At 42.2% G+C, this 16,995-nt stretch overlaps 1 protein-coding gene across 6 annotated transcripts in view; it reads left to right on the forward strand.

Annotated features, from left to right (window-relative positions):
- Window positions 1-16,995, forward strand: part of sybu (syntabulin (syntaxin-interacting)) — a 99,502-nt gene that overhangs the window by 25,577 nt on the left and 56,930 nt on the right. For 3 of the 6 annotated variants that reach the window (XM_048529143.1, XM_048529144.1, XM_048529148.1), the window contains exons 1-3: window positions 7,441-7,521; window positions 7,649-7,696; window positions 8,320-8,512. In XM_048529143.1, coding sequence (XP_048385100.1) covers window positions 7,456-7,521; window positions 7,649-7,696; window positions 8,320-8,512 — 307 coding nt within the window. In that variant the 5' untranslated portion in view covers window positions 7,441-7,455. Of the gene's footprint in view, window positions 1-7,440; window positions 7,522-7,648; window positions 7,697-8,037; window positions 8,208-8,319; window positions 8,513-16,995 lie in introns of those variants that run through there. The other 3 variants (XM_048529146.2, XM_048529145.2, XM_048529147.2) reach the window with 2 other exon arrangements.

Consider the following 16,995-nt stretch of genomic DNA (forward strand, 5'->3'; position numbering starts at 1 on the left):
GTGCCACCCCATAGATGGAGCAGCTGCATTATGAAAAGAAGCTGGATAAGCTTGGGTTGTTTTCTTTAGAACAGAGAAGTTGAAACAGGGCCTTATTGGTGTGTATAAATTATTAGGGGCATGGACAGAGAGAATACAAAACTGTGTTCCACGTCTGTGAAAGGTCAATAACAAGGAGACATAATTTTAAGGTGAAAGGCAGGGGGTTTAGAGGAGAAATTCAGGAAAGGATTTTCACTCAGAAGGTGGTAAGTCTGTGGAATTAACTGCATGGAAGGTTAGCTGAGGTGGGAAACCTCACAACCTTTAAAAAATACTTGTATAAGTACTTGAAATGTTATCACATTCAAGGCTATGAGCCAAGTGCTTGGATTAGCTTGGATTTGGAGTAGTTTTTTCCATGCAGACTGAACAGGCCAAAGAGCCCATCTTTCCTATGATTCTCTGATTTTTTTAATCATCTGTACTTGCACATATTCACTGTTGCTAACAAAATATTGTTGCAAACGTAATATTTAACGTGAACTTATTGATATCCCACAGTGCAGCACAGAAGTATATGACCTTGTGAAGCCTTACATTAAAACAGGGTTATGGGTTTATTATTATTGTTCGCTGATATATTCCAGCTCCCATTTTAATGCCAAATATCCTGTTCTTATTTTTACATATTCTTTTTATAACTTACCGTCTTTACATTTATAATGAAAATGACCTATGTAACTTGACAAATTGTAATTATGCTATTGCTCATGAATCTGTCACTAAACGTGACCCAAGTGAAAGTGGGATTTACACGAGTAGAAATGGAAGAGTCCACAATATTTTAGTATAATATTTGAATATAGCATAGGACTATGCAATCTGATTACACTTCTAATAAACTGACTCAATTGTAATTTTTACTTTTTTTCCTTCCTGTTTGGAATTTAACCCTGAAAAGTGTGAGGTGATGCAGCTCAGAAGGAGTAATAAGGAATACTTGTGTGCATTTGCAAGAGAAATATAGTAATCTACTGTAGCCTTTATTTTATGTTCTGTAAAATGTTACAAGTGTAAAAAATAGGCAAAGTTGAAAAGAGAAGGAAATGGAGAGCATGTTTCATATAATTCCTTCAGTTTTTAAAAAGGACAGTTCAATCAGTTATGAACTTTTGTTTTATTGGCAGTTTAAAAAGTTTACATCACCCTACCTGATAAGGCTACTGCCTGTTGAAATGTGTTTGATTTTCGTTAGTACAAAAGTCAGCATGAGGCTGAGTTTTCAGGATCTTCAATTAAGTGTGGTCAGGGGATGGATCAGAGAGGTCTCGCCTTTCCTAATGGGGTCTGTAAAAGCACCTCTGCTTCTCTTGATCCACAACAAAAGGTAAAAAACAAAACCATCTAGAAGAGCTTCACTGTTTCCAAATCTCTTCTGAACACAGTTTTCTTCTAGTGGGAAAGCTGCAGTGATTTCCCCACTCGCTGTGTAACTGTCATATCCTAACAAATTCATAGTTGAAAAAGATCCTGCTGGCTTCTGATGGGTGCCTGTTCAGAAGAGTAGGCTAATTTAGAAGACATTGGATTCCACATGATACAGCAGAAGTTAAATCAACTGGTTGATTTCCGCAGGGTGAGTACAGTTAGCTGTTTCCACTTATTTTAAAAGGAAAGGAAGATTCTTTGAGGGAAATAGACAAAAAGAGGAAGAACCATTGAACATTAATGATGGCATTAGATATCACATATACTTTGATTATCATTTATTATTGGCAATTTTTTCTGTAGAGAAAATAAATGCAGCTAGTCGGGTAATAATTGTAATAGACTACAAACTGTCTTGTATTGTTTTAATTAAGTTATTCCCTGTAGTAATTGCATTACACTGATAATATTTTTGATTTGTACTGGATGCAAACACGATATTCAGTGGTCACTGTTTAAATTAACGATGCAGAATCGTACGAATACTTTGTCCAATGAAAACACTATACTGAAGGTAATATTTTAATTCAATATTTGAGCTGTTAAAAATGTCAAGTACCTGTTGGTTTTCTGCCTGGATTCTTACTATGAATAAATGACAGCCATGTATAATTACATGTTTTCTAATCCATGCTACAGTAAATGATCAGCTAACACAGTAAAATATCAACAGACATTGTGCACAGCTGGTTGAGACACTAATCCGTTAGTACCACTCTTTCTTTCTTTCCATGATTACAAATTCAACTCAGCAAAATTATTGGATTGTCATGACTCACGGGGGTAGCATGCTGGAAGTTAAGCCCCACTCATCCTGAATTGGTCACAGAAGTTAAAGACTGTAAAATAAGTACATGTGATTTTTCGATTCAGGTTGATAGAAAGCATAAACCAGGTTTCTATTCGTAGCAAGAATTATCATAACACTCGTCCATATCTTATTCCCATTCCCAAGATTGTCACTTACCAATCCCACAGTTGTTGGCACGTAAAAAGCCTTTGTGACCAAGAGTGAATCAACTTCTTTTTGCAATTCAGAATTGAATTCTGTTCATCTGCAAGCATTTCAGTTTCAGTGTGCTTAAACAACTGTTTACAGTGTTTGCTATGAGTGGCAGCTTACTTGCTTTCAAGCCATGCAGCCTTACTTTAAAACATTTCTTTTAAAACAACTTCTTCTTATTTCAGTTCACGATCTTAAAAAGCACAAAATAAAAAGGCATTGTCCTTATAAGTTCAATGTTTTGTTCAATGACATGGTATTTAATGCTATGGCCAATACTCCTCATAAAGAAGAACAGAAAACTCTTAAGATACTTCAATTTGACATTTTACTTATTGTGTGAGAGACCCTAAATTGATTTTGTTTAATTCATTAACGGGATGCAGGTACTTTTGACCAGGTCAGCAATGATTGCCAATCCTCAACTGCCCTTGAGAAGGTCGTTGTGGGCTGTTTTCTTAATCAGTTCATATGATGTAGGGATACCCACAATGCTGTTAGGAATGGAGTGAGAACAAAGAACAAAGAAAATTACAGCACAGGAACAGGCCCTTCGGCCCTCCAAGCCTGCGCTGATCAAGATCCTCTGTCTATCCTGTCATCTATTTTCTAACGGTCTGTGTCCATTTGCTCCCTGCCCATCCATATACCTGTTCAAATATGTCTTAAAAGACGCTAACGTGTCTGTGTCTACCACCTCTGCTGGCAATGCGTTCCAGGCACCCACCACCCTCTGTGTAAAGAACTTTCCACGCATATCTCCCTTAAACTTTCCTCCTCTCACTTTGAACTCATGACCCCTAGTAATTGAGTCCCCCACTCAAGGAAAAAGCTTCTTGCTATCCACACTGTCTATACCCCTCATGATTTTGTAGACCTCAATTAGGTCCCCCCTCAATCTCCGTCTTTCTAATGTAAATAATCCTAATCTACTCAACCTCTCTTCATAGCTAGCACCCTCCATACCAGGCAACATCCTGGTTCTAAGACTTTGACTAGCAATAGGGAAAGAACGACATCGTAGTGCCAAGTCAGGATTGTGTCTGTTCTGGAAGAGAATATGCGAGTGGTAGTACTCCTATGCATCTGCTGCCTTTGTTCTTTCAGGCCGTAGAGGTTGCAGGATTGGAACCCAAACCCAGTGTCACCAAGTAGATTATTTCCGAGTTAGTGCAGCCTGATAGCTCTGTTGAAAACTCCTTTTATGACTTTGTTGATGATTGAGAGTAGACTGATAGGCTTGTAATTCACTGGGTTAGTTTTATCCTCATTATAAGGCATGGCTACTTCTAGACCACATGTCTTTATTACTATGCCAAAGTTTTGAGTCAGGGCCCATAGCTTTTAAAGTATGCAGTGGCTATGGTTGTTTCTTTCCTCATGTCAAGTGAATCGAGTTGCATGGAGACTTGCATCTGAGGGGCTGGAGACTTCATTAAGAGAATGAGATGGATCATCCACTTGATACTTCTGGCTGAAGATTGGTGAAAATACATCAGTCTAATCTTTTGCACTGATGTGCTGGGCTCACCCATTATTGAGGGTGGGGATATTTGAGGAGCCCCCCTCCTCCTGTTAGTTAATTTTTTAATTGTCTGCCACCACTCATCAATAGATGTGACAATCTGCAGAACTTAGATCTGATCTATTGGTTGTGGGATTGTTCTAGCTATTTGACATTCACGTAGTTGTGTGCTTGCAGCTTCAACAGTTTGCTACCGTTTTTGTTATGCATGGTGCTGCTCTTGGCATGCCCCCTCACATTCCTTATTGAATGTAGAACAGTGGAAATGAAGCCTTCTTGTTATGTAAAGGAAGTTTATTTTATAATTTGAAACATTCTGTGTTTTGCGGTTTGTATTTTCAGAAAAAGTTACCTCATCTGTTTGAATCTTCTATTAGAAGTTACACAATATTTGTGTCCATTGAATTTGTGATATCTAAATTTTTCGCAGTTATTAATCTATTTTTGTAATTTATTGTATAATCTGGTGCCTCACAACTTCATTCTAAAACAAAAGACAAAGCTGTGAAGATATTATGTAGTGCATTAGATGTATAATGGTCTCAGAGTTGTGTTTCTCAATGATCTGCAAAGGAGTTCACTTGTAATTAGTATGACTGAAGCAGCACATACCCTAGGATTACTCAACTGCTGCTGGAAATAAAATGAAAAGAGATCAGACCATCAGCATAGTCAGTGCTAACCATGTAAATACTCGTCATGCTGTACACATAGAAATATTGTGGAATAATTATGAATAAAAATCAGATATAGTAAATAATCTGTTAGCTAATGTTATCAAGTAATGAATGATGGGCTAGTATATTCAAAGGCCCAGGTTCTTTATTTGCTTTTACATCTGCAACCTCTGCTTCACCAACATCTGTTTCTCATAATGCAGTCCATTAACATTGTGATGGAGTTTGGCACATTAGATTCCCTACAGTGTGGAAACAGGCCCTTTGGCCCACACTGCCCCTTGGAGCATCCCACCCAGACCCATCCCCCTATAACCCACACACCCCTGAACACTACGGGCAATTTAGCATGGCCAATCCACCTAGCCTGCACATCTTTGGAATGTGGCAGACATGGGGAGAACGTGCAAACTCCACACAGACAGTCGCCTGAGGCTGGAATCGAACCCGGGTCCCTGTTGCTGTGAGGCTGCAGTGCTAACCACTGAGCCATCGTGCCACCCCTTTTCTATTGAAGTGTGAACAAAGTTATGTAAGCCTTTATCATTTTATATTGTTGCACAATTTTAGTGGTGCTCTTAAAGTTATTGTCTATTTTGATTGAGAGTTTATGTTGTGAAGGGAACATTTTAAGATAGATTTTTTAAAAATTCATTCTTGTGATGTATGTATTGCTGGCAGCGTTTATTATCATCCTTAATTAACTTGCAGAGTTGGTGGTGAGCTTATGTTTTAAGTGGCTGATGTCCTGTGTGTAGGAAGAATCACATTGATGCACAAAAGGTATCCCAAGATTTTGAGCCAGCAACAATCAAATTACAACGACATAATAACAAGTCAAGATGGTGTGTGACTGAGTGAATTTCAGGTAGTGGCGCTCCTCTGCATGTGCTGCCTTTTTTTTCATATGTTATAAGTTACAGATTTAGAAGTTGCTGTTAGAAGAGCCTTGGTGGGTTGTTGTAGTGTATCTGGTAGATAATGCACACCATTCAATGGTAGAGAGTGTGAATGCTTAAGGTGGGTCTGGGATGCTGATCAAGCAGTGGCAGATGCCTACTAATTATTTTTCCTTCACTGCACTTTCTGATTTCTGCTTTATTTTCTATTGTGCACTCCATCTGAAATTTATTATGAGCTTCTAATTCATCTTTTTGTTAGCCGCACCCTGTCTGCAGTTGCCCAAGTGCATGGTGGAAGAGGTTCTGTGAAACTGAAAAACTCAGAAGGCTTTGATCAATTACACTGAAAAGCCTCAACGAGAGACAACCTTATTGAGACATGTAGGATCGTGAAGGCTCTTAATTTGGTAGATGTGGACAAGTTGGTTCCCTTTGTAGGAGCGTCCAGGTCCAGAGAACATAATCTCAGTGGATAGGGTCACCCATTCAAGACAGAAATAAGGAAGATTTTCTTCTGAGGTTGCAGTGAATCTGTGGAATTCTTTACCACAGAGGGTTGGAAAGGATAGGTTGTTAAGTATTTTCAAGGTTGAGATAGACAGCCAGAGCCAAGGATGGGAAAGATGTGTACATCACTTGACCTTGCAGGTTTGTTTCCCTCCAATGCTGATCCAATTTCCTTTTGAAATCATTGATTATCCCCACTACCAATGAGCAGTGAGTTTCGACTCATTACAACTTAATGCATAAAAAAAATTTCTTATATTATTTTGACTTCCCTTGCCCAGAGCCTTGTCCACCTTACATCAAGTCATAGTGTTCTTTTTTGCATGCTGGAGATTGTACAGTAACTTATAGTTACAGAAATTTGTGTTTATATAGTGCCTTTCATGACCTCATGGTGTTTTACAGTAGGAAGTAATTTCGAGTGTAGTCACTGACGTAAAATGTTGCAAAATAGGTCAGCCAATTTGAAACAAGATTCCTACACGCAGCGATGAGCCAAATAAACAGACACGCTTATTTTGCAATATTGTTTTAAAAATATTGGCCACAGGAACACTGACGTTCTCCCTTGAATAATGACATGTGGGTTTGCAGCTTAAGATCACATCTAAACTTTGACAGTTAAATCCTGTCTTTGTAACAAAAACAAAGTTGCTGGTAAAGCTCAGCAGATCTGGCAGCATCTGTGGAGGAAAAAACGGAGTTAACGTTTTGGGTCCGGTGACCCTAACCGTCGGGTCACCGGACCCGAAACGTTAACTCAGTTTTTTTTCCTCCACAGATGCTGCCAGACCTGCTGAGCTTTTCCAGCAACTTTGTTTTTGTTCCGGATTTACAGCATCCTCAGTTCTTTTGGTTTTTAAATCCTGTCTTGTGTTGCATTAAAACGTGAGCTGAGATTGAGTGTGCAAATTCTGGAGTGTGGGTTGAACCCACCCCTTCTAATGCAAGGATGCTACATAACAGCAAAGTTGACACAATAGGGGGGATGGGAAGGGTGGGGCAACAGAAAGATTTCATTGCAAGGCTAAGTATTTCACGTACTTGTGAGTGTTATTATTTTTCTAAGGCCATTTCCAGTGGAATATCCAGATGCTAAAAATGTTGGTGTTCAAAATATTGGCTTGATGCGCCGCACAAAAATGGTTAAAATGAGTCATCAGTTACTAGGTGGAGACATTGCTTAATATTGTTCTTCCTTCCACAAATATTTTGTTTCCATAATAACCTAAAAATAGCTATTTTTTCATAAATGAAACCATTGAATTTATTTTGATAAAAATCTACGGTGTCTATACGTGGGTGAAGAAGGTGAATGGCACAGTCTAGGGGAATTAGACCAGACTATGGGGTTTGGACATGAAAACCTGAATGACGAATGAGTGTAACTTTGACCTGCATGTTGACGAGGAGGACTGGTCAGATGTGCTGTTGAAGGTCAGTGACATTTAGCTGATCCACACTGGTGCATACTTCCCCCACCCCAGATTCTCCACGTGTACTCTCACCTCTGCAGCCACACGCATGCGCCTAATGTATCTTTTTTCCCCATCCCAAATGACAGGTTCCAGGAGGAAGAGGCGGGATGGGACCGTTTAATGAATGTCAGAAGGTAATGTCGCTCTGGTATTCCCCTTTTTTTGCAACCCCTTCACCCACTCCCCCCAATATCAGCCTTCAACCTGATGGTACCTGGATGTGTTAAATGAACCCTGCAGCTAGTTAGATTGGGGCGCGGGAGGGGGCGATGCTGATGGTTTGGGTGATTTTGTCGCATTTTGTACAGGGCGGGGAAATTGACAGATGAGAGTTCGTGTCCCTGCGCTGCTGCGCAAGGTGACTGTGAATGTTATGTTGTGGATCGAGAGAGAGAGAGACAGAGGATGGAGATTGTATATATTTCTGGTTTGGCTCAGTGACTGAGCGGCTGTTGTCTGTTTGCGTGGAGGGGGGTGGGTGGGGGAAGTGAGTGGTACTGGTGGTGTCGCTCTGCAGCTCTCTCTCTCTCTATGTGTCTGTCTCTGATCGCAATGTCTGACCGGGAGGCTGACGGCAGCAGCTCCTGCCGGAGACAGCCAGCCCCCGGCCGCCTTTAGAGGCAGAGTACAGCCGGAATGGAACAGGTATGTTGTTCTCCTCCTTGTTCCGGATCGGTGGGAGCTTGAGATCTGTTTCGGTACGGGCTCTCCCTCTCTCTTACACACACGCACACACACGTTGTTTTGTGTTGGGCAGGACCAGAAGGTGCGAGAGAAGAGAAGTCCACGCAGCCGCATCCCGAGACTGGTTCTCCGCCCTTATCCCCACAACCAGAAAGGATCGCCTTCTTCCGAGTCCCCTATCTCCGAGGAGGACAGCCGGGATTACGACCTCAGCTCCGGCCAGTCCCGGAGATCTACCACCGTCAGCAGCATCAGCTTCTGTTCAGGTACCTCCTTGATGAGCGGGCATTCATCATTCGGCTTCCTTGCTTTATTTAAACCTCTCCCTCCCCAAAGACTACGTGTTCTTTTCTTCATTGCACAGGCATTTGTTTTGTGTGGAACTCATCATTTCTGTTTACAGTTTGACAACAGGGCTGCCCCCACTTAGTGACTGTACTGCAGTCCCTGCTATCTGTAGGACTGCTGCCAAGGTCAAGATAATGTGATACCAGATAAAATGTTGGAACGATCCCAAAAAGGGAGGAATCCAGATGCTGAACGTTTACTGGTTACCATTGTCAGCTTGAGACAATGGATTTTTTTTTCACTCTCTCCTACAGGGTCAACCAGCTGTGCTCACAACACATTTACATGGACTCTGCCTTGCAACATTATTTAGCAAACTTTTCTTCTGTCATTCTCGTTGATCCGGTTTGCCGAGTGGAAAATAAAATGGCACCCACCCTTTTCAACAGACAGACACTCATTTACATCATAAAGTGTAAATAATGCAGGCCGTATGGGAGATGCATGGATTTACCGGGGACGTTTTGAGGGTAGATTCTGAGCACATTTTTCTGTGTGGCTTGAAATATTCCTCTTTTGTTTGTTGGCTGTGCTTACTCACTGTTGTTCGCATCAGTCATTTCAGTCAAAGGCTACAACCACAACCAGGGAAATTAAAACCATCTGAAAGGCTGGGTTTGAGCTGGGCTTTGGGGTTGAGGGTGCCTGGAAGTCTGAAAAATTCAACTGATATTAACTGAGTCAGGAAAATGGGAAGTAGAAATACCTGCTGCAAAAAGGCAAGTTGGAACATTTAACCAAATAATGAGGTGGTGAACATCATTCAGATTTTGATGGAATGGCTAGCTATGTTTCCCAAGCTGGAAAAAACATAGTAGCTTCACTGAGGCAAAGACCTCATGCAGCCAGGACGTGAATACCTTTACATTGTGAATGCTGGCATCTGCTCCTGTCATCTGGCATCACTATGGCAGTCTTCCCCATTTCACCCCATCCCGTGGATCCTCAAGGCATCCAATTCTAGCAGGGAGTCTTCTCTACACCAGTCCCTCGGCTCGCATTCCCCTTGCCCAATTACCAAACCATTGACTTCCCTAACCCTCACAGCGATCTCCTCACTCTGCCCCCAACATAACCCACAATCCACTATATCAGATTTTTGATCCAACTCCTACCAGTAAGCCTAGGATTCTTCAACATCTGCAGCAGCCCCCATTTCCCCTGAAGTATATATTGTCAACCCCACCCCATCAACCACTGTCTTCCAATCTAAATTCACTACCAGGCCACCCATCTCTTTCCACCACCCCCCACAACCCCAACTGCTACACCATCAATCTGTCCTACCCTGGGATTGTGAATGCCTCACTACCTCACAGCCAGCCCCACCAACTCACCCCATTGGGACTTTAATTCATTCTCTAAGCTACTGAAGTCTCCCTAGCCTCCTATTCTCCTCTCATCTGAAGTCTTTGACCTCCATCCAAGCCTCTGATTCTTTCCTTCGAGGTTCATGAATACCCCCAAGCTCCTGGTTCCTTTTCCATCCCCAACTGTCCCACTGTCCAGGTGTTTGACTTCTGCCCGCCTGTCAGAACGCTGAAATCCCACTCCAAAGAACCTATCAACCAACCCCCTCAATGGACTTCTGTTCCTGCCATAAAGATTCCCACCTTACCTGACACTGTGTTCGTCATCAAGAACTCCCTGCTCTACTGGGAGCCTGACTGGGTTGGTAGGCACTGATCTGATTGGTGACATCACACAAGTGATCTGGAATCAGAATTCCAGCCTGTGTATAAATTCTCAATTTTTGAGATCATCCATGACTTTCTGAACCAGCAAGTGATTCAAGCAAGTAAAAATTCAGCCCAGTGTTCTTTGTATGTCCCAATAAAATGGTACAAGCATCCATTTGCCTGTAAGAATAAATGCACCATAATATTGCAGATTCAGTTGAAGCATTCAAGAGAAAATTGGATTGTTATCTGAAAGGATGGATGTAAAGGGCTATGGAGAGAAGGCTATGGAATGGTAGGAGGTGAATTGCTTCTTCAAAGAACCAACACAGACATAGTGGGCTGAATGCCCTCTTTCTGTGCTGCTGCCATTCTGTGATGTCAATAAGTATAATAAGAAAATAAATTTATAACATCAGTAAGTTGAGGAAGATATTCTCACAATATCATATTTTAATATTGTCAATATTTTAAATACAACTAAATACAATTTTTCTTTGGGAAGATATACATTCTATTTAGATGTGTTTTTGAACAGTTTTTTATGAATATGTTCAATTCTATTACAGACTTAAGCCCTGATATAATGGTGCATGTTTATCTGTTCACAACCACATTGAGCAATTAATTAAGTTAATGCAGCTATTACTATACACAGTACATTGTGTAATATGATGAATGAGTCGTGAGTAATTGCTGTAGACATTGAGATTTGAACAGTTTACTAGCATATAATTTTAAATAAAATTGAATTTGAAAGTAAAATATGAAGGAATCCATGACTAAACTTTATTTTGAAGGTGTGCCTGTCATCTGATAAACATTAGGTAACAGGACCCTTCTGTGAAACCTAAATGAAGATTAATCCAATTTGCTCAACATCTGAGGCAATCGCATTTCCATACTATCTGTCATTGTATGACATCAGAGGTCAAAAAGCAATGGTTAAATTAATTATTACGTTTGGTGTGCTACTTCAAAAACAAATCATTTTGCAACTCACAGCCTTAAAATCAGCATTTAGTTTTAATTAAGTTTTTATTTAAATGTCATCCAATTCTGAACCAGTCCATTAATAAATGCATTAATTGTAATAAGTATGGGCTATTGCTTGTATTTTAAAAATTTGGCAGAAACATCAACGAATATTTCTTACTTTGGTCTGTAAGTTTACATTTTTTACAAAGCTGAAGCTAATACTATACCTTAATAAACTGCCAAATACCACTATAGCACTTCCTTATTCTGGTAATAATCTCAAAATGTCTGAATGAAATTTTAAAATGCAATAAAAGAAGTTATCTCATCAATCTTACTGATCTCTGATTCAACCATTCATTTGATTTAGACCTATATTTTAACCAAATCTAACCATCCTAATTTCAGCACCATTTTCATAAAAATACTACTTTATGTCCCACTTATAGGTGGGAGTAACACAGGTTAAAAACTATCTGTAAACCTCATCAAACCTACTTATTTTGTGATATAGAATCATAACGTAATACAGCGCGGAAAGAGAACCTTCGGTCCAACTCATCCGTGTCGATCAAATTTCCCAAACTAAATTAGGCCTGTGTTTGACTGTTTATCCCTCTAACGCTTTCCTATTTATGTACCTGTTTTATAAATGTTGTATAAATGTTGTAAACAAACTTGCATCTACCACTTCCTCAAGTAGTTCACTCCATGTATGAACCACCCTCTGTGTAGAAAAAATTGCCCCTCAGGACTCTTTTAAATCTTCCTGCTCTCACATTAAAAATTTCCCTCTAGATTTGAACTCCCCGATGCAAAGGAAAGGACCTTTCCTATTTACCTTATCAATGCCCCTTGTGATTTTATAGACCTCTATAAGGTCACCTCTCAATCTCCAGTGAAAAAAGTATCAGCCTATCCAGCCTCAGCCTCAACACAAACCCTCCAGTCCCAGCAACATCCTAGGAAATCTTTCCTGAACCCTCTCCAATTTAATAGTATCCTTCCTATGGCAGGGTGACCAAACTGTGCATAGTAATCCAAAAGTGGCCTCACCGATGTCCCATACAACCACAACATGACATCCCAACTCCTATGTTCAGAGGTATGAGTAATGAAGCCAAGTGTGCTAAATGCCTTCTTAACCATCCTGTCTATTGGTGATGCAACTTTCAAAGAACTATTTTCCTGAACCCCTGCATCTCTCTGTTCGACAACACTCCCTAGGCCCCTTGCATAACTCATGAAGTTCTGACCTTGTTCGTCTTATCATCTGTAATTTCTTTATTTTGTATGTTGAAATGGGAAGGACTGTTGAAGCACAAATATATTTTGTAACTGAAGACATTCACAAGTGTTCGATTTTTATTCGTTCACTGGATGTGGGCATTGCTGGCTGGGTAAGTATTTGTTGTGCATCTCCAGTTACCTTCAGGAAGGTCGTAGTGAGCTGCCTTCTTAATCTGCTACATTCCTTGGCATGTAGACACCCACAACTTCTGGGAAGGTACTTCAGGATATTGTCCCAGTGACAGTGAAAGAATGGCGATACTTTTCAAATTAGGTTGGTGTCTGCCTTAGAAGGAACTTGCAGGTGATGATGTTCCCATGTATATGCTGGGCTTATCCTCCTATCAGATCATAAGAGATAGGAACGGTGTAGAACATTCAGTCCCTCGAGCGCTTGTTCTGCCATTCAGTAGGGACATCGCTGATCCAATATTCCTTACGCCCACTTTCCTGCCCTCAAGTGGAAATGGTTGCAAGTTTGGAAGGTGCTATTGAAGGATGCACAGTGAATCAATGTACGGCAATGTGTGGATCATCCACACTGCTACCACTGTGTATCAGTGGTGAAAGAAGTGAGTATTGAACGTGGTGGATTGCTAATTAAGTTGTTGCTAGCTTTGAGTTTCTTGACTATTGGAGATAGATGTACTCATTCAGACAAGTGGGGATTATTCGTAATAATTCGGGCAAGTGAGAAGTATTCCATCATACTTCTGAACGTTACTTGTTGATGGTAGGCAGGATGTGATGCTATCGAACATCGAGAGGTCATGGTTAGATATTGTCTTGTTGGAGATGGTCATTGATTGGCACTTGTGTGGAGCAGATAAAACGTGCTGCTTATGGGCTCAAGCTTGGATGCTGTCCAATGGACATGGACTACTTTAATATCTGAAGAATCATGAATTGTTCTGGACATTGTGCAATCATCTGCAAACGTCCCCACTTCTGATAACATGGTAGAGAGAAGGTCATTGATGAAACAGTGGAACGTGTTTGGGCTTGGGACACTGGCCTGTGGCAATGCAGCAGTGCTGTCCTCAGGATGAGATAATTGACCTCTAGTATTCACACATGTACTATCTAACTCCAACATGTGTAACTCCAACAGCCTTGATTCCCAGTTTTCCTTGGGTTCATTTATACCATTCTTAGCTGCAGCCTTAATGACTGAGGTAGTGTCACTCACCTCCTCTTTTGTCCATGCTGGACCAAAGCTGTAATGAGGTCAAGAGTTGTGTGGCCTGATCAGAACCCAAACTGAGTGGAAGTGAGCAGTTTGAGTGATAATGGGAACTGCAGATGCTGGAGAATCCAAGATAATAAAATGTGAGGCTGGATGAACACAGCAGGCCCAGCAGCATCTCAGGAGCACCTCTCTGATGAAGGGTCTAGGCCCAAAACGTCAGCTTTTGTGCTCCTGAGCTGCTGCTGGGCCTGCTGTGTTCATCCAGCCTCACATTTTATTATTACGTAAGTGAGCAGTTTATTCCTTTTGCAATTGCACCCTGATAACACTGTTGACAACCCCTTCTGTTACTTTGCGGATGAGAGAGAGTAGGCTGGATCGGTCACTGTTTACCATGTTGGATTTGTTCTGCTGTTTGTGGACAGAGCAGAGCTGGGTAGTTTTCCACATCCCTTTTGAAGAAGGGTCACTTGTCCTGAAATGTTAGCTGTCTTTTCTGTCCAGAGATGCTGCTAGACCTGCTGAGTTTTTGCAACAATTTCTGGGTTTTTTTGTTTCTGATTTCCAACATCCACAGGTCTTTGAGTGATAATGGGAACTGCAGATGCTGGAGAATACACCTCCTCCCAACCACCCTCCTGCAAAATACACCTCCTCCCACCCACCGTCCTGCAAAAATTCCATCCCCTATTCCCAATTCCTCTGCCTCCGCCGCATCTGCTCCCAGGATGAAGCATTCCACTCCCGCACATCCCAGATGTCCACGTTCTTCAAGGACCGCAACTTTCCCCCCGCGGTGGTCGAGAACGCCCTTGACCGCGTCTCCCGCATTTCCCGCAACACATCCCTCACACCCCGCCCCCGCCACAAACGCCCCCAGGGGATCCCCCTCGTTCTCTCATACCACCCCACCAACCTCCGGATACAACGTATCATCCTCCGACACTTCCGCCATCTACAATTCAACTCCACCACCCAACCCATTTTTCCATCTCCACCCTTGTCTGCCTTCCGGAGAGACCACTCTCTCCGCGACTCCCTTGTCCGCTCCACACTCCCCTCCAACCCACCACACCTGGCACCTTCCCCTGCAACCGCAGGAAGCGCTACACTTGCCCCCACACCTCCTCCCTCACCCCTGTCCCAGGCCCCAAGATGACCTGCCATATCAAGCAGATGTTCACGTGCACATCTGCCAATGTGGTATATTGTACCATTGCACCCGGTGTGGCTCCCTCTACATTGGGGAAACCAAGCGGAGGCTTGGGGACCGCTTTGCAGAACACCTCTGCTCGGTTTGCAACAAACAACTGCACCTCCCGGTCGCGAACCATTTTAACTCCCCCTCCCATTCCTTCGACGACATGTCCATCATGGGCCTCCTGCAGTGCCACAATGATGCTACCCGAAGGTTGCAGGAACAGCAACTCATATTCCGCTTGGGAACCCTGCAGCCCAATGCTATCAATGTGGACTTCACAAGCTTCAAAATCTCCCCTTCCCCCACTGCATCCCAAAACCAGCCCATTTCGTCCCCTCCCCGCCCATTGCATCCCCAAACCAGCCCAGCCTGCCTCTGCCTGCCTAACCTGTTCTTCCTCTCACCCATCCCTTCCTCCCACCTCAAGCTGCACCTCCATTTCCTACCTACCACCTCATCCCACCTCCTTGACCTGTCCGTCTTCCCTGGACTGACCTATCCCCTCCCTACCTCCTCACCTATACTCTCCTCTCTACCTATCTTGTTTTCTCTCCATCTTCGGTCCGCCTCCCCCTCTCTGTCTATTTATTCCAGTTCCCTCACCCCATCCCCCTCTCTGATGACCGGTCTAGGTCCGAAACGTCAGCTTTTGTGCTCCTGAGATGCTGCTTGGCCTGCTGTGTTCATCCAGCTTCACACTTTATTATCACAGGTCTTTGAGTTTTCAGTTTTCCATATTAATGGGTAGATGCCAGTGTTCAATCTACATGATAACAGCTCAGTTAGTTAGAGGTGTAGCAGTGCCAGACCAACAGCGCCACCTCCCCCATCCCCAACAACCCTCCTGTCCCCCTCTCAAAGTATTTTAAGGAGATAGCCCGCAACTAACATATTTATTTGAAGGCAAGTGTTGGAGTTGTGTTCCAGATGTGGTTCAGTTGGCCCACCACCAAGCTTTCATCAAAAAACTTTGTTCTTCTATCATAGTTAAAATACAGAGGAAAAAATGAATTTGCATAACTTTAACTATATCAAAATGCTTAACAAGATAATGTATTATTTAACCACTAATCATCAACTGTTCCAGTATTGGCAGAATCCCAATGAACACACCCTTTGGGGAAAATGCAATTTGGAAAAACAGTTAGGATTCTCACATGCTCTCTCACTTTAGCCCAAGAGGAAGAAACAGTCTGCCCCTTTTGATTTCTAAAAGGAAGCGTATCATCTGCTCCTTTCCTGTAGCAGCTTTCAACAGCCAGCAGACCTTCAATTAACTGAAAGCAAGGCTGAAAACCTTCCTGGATCTGTGTGAGCCCTGAACCCATCCATTCATGATTCATTTGTTTCATTTTTGGAAAAAGCGCCCAGGGAGAACTCAAAAGCTGTTTACTGACTGCCTGTCTGAAGGAGATATTTTGGCATCACTGTGGCAACATTTCTCTGCCACAGAAACAGGGCACAATGCATCTCTCTTAAAGGCACAATACTTCACAAGTACTGTAGCTGAAATACTGTCGGGCCCCACAGCCTTTGGAATATCCAGTGCCTTTCTCCATTTCTTGATGTCACATGGATGAATGGAATTGGTTGAAGACTGTCTGTGACCCTGGGGGCTTCAGATAGAGACCAAGGTGGATCATCCACTGTGCACATCTAGTTGAAGATCGACACAAGTGTTTCAGCCTTGAAATTTACCCTTAGATGCTGGACTTTTGCACTGTTGAAAATGTGGATGTTTATTTTACCTCCCCCTGCCATAATTCATGACTGATGGGGCAGGACAGCAAAACTTCGGTCAAATCCATCGGTTGTGGAATCGCTTAGCCCTGTCTATTGCATGCTAACTCTGCTGCTTGGCACACAGGTAGACCTGTGTCATACCCTCACCAGGTTAACACTTCATTTTAGTTATTCCTGTTGCTACTCCTGGCATGTCCTCCTTTAATCTTCATTGACTAGAGTTCATTTCCCAACTTGATGATATTGTTTAAACACAATTTCTCTTCTTATCGCACAGAACATCTGAAAGGTGCTAGGACCAGAGTTGCTCAATCTGTTTGA

Source organism: Stegostoma tigrinum, chromosome 5, assembly GCF_030684315.1.
Source record: "Stegostoma tigrinum isolate sSteTig4 chromosome 5, sSteTig4.hap1, whole genome shotgun sequence".
In the NCBI taxonomy this organism is placed as follows: domain Eukaryota; kingdom Metazoa; phylum Chordata; class Chondrichthyes; order Orectolobiformes; family Stegostomatidae; genus Stegostoma; species Stegostoma tigrinum.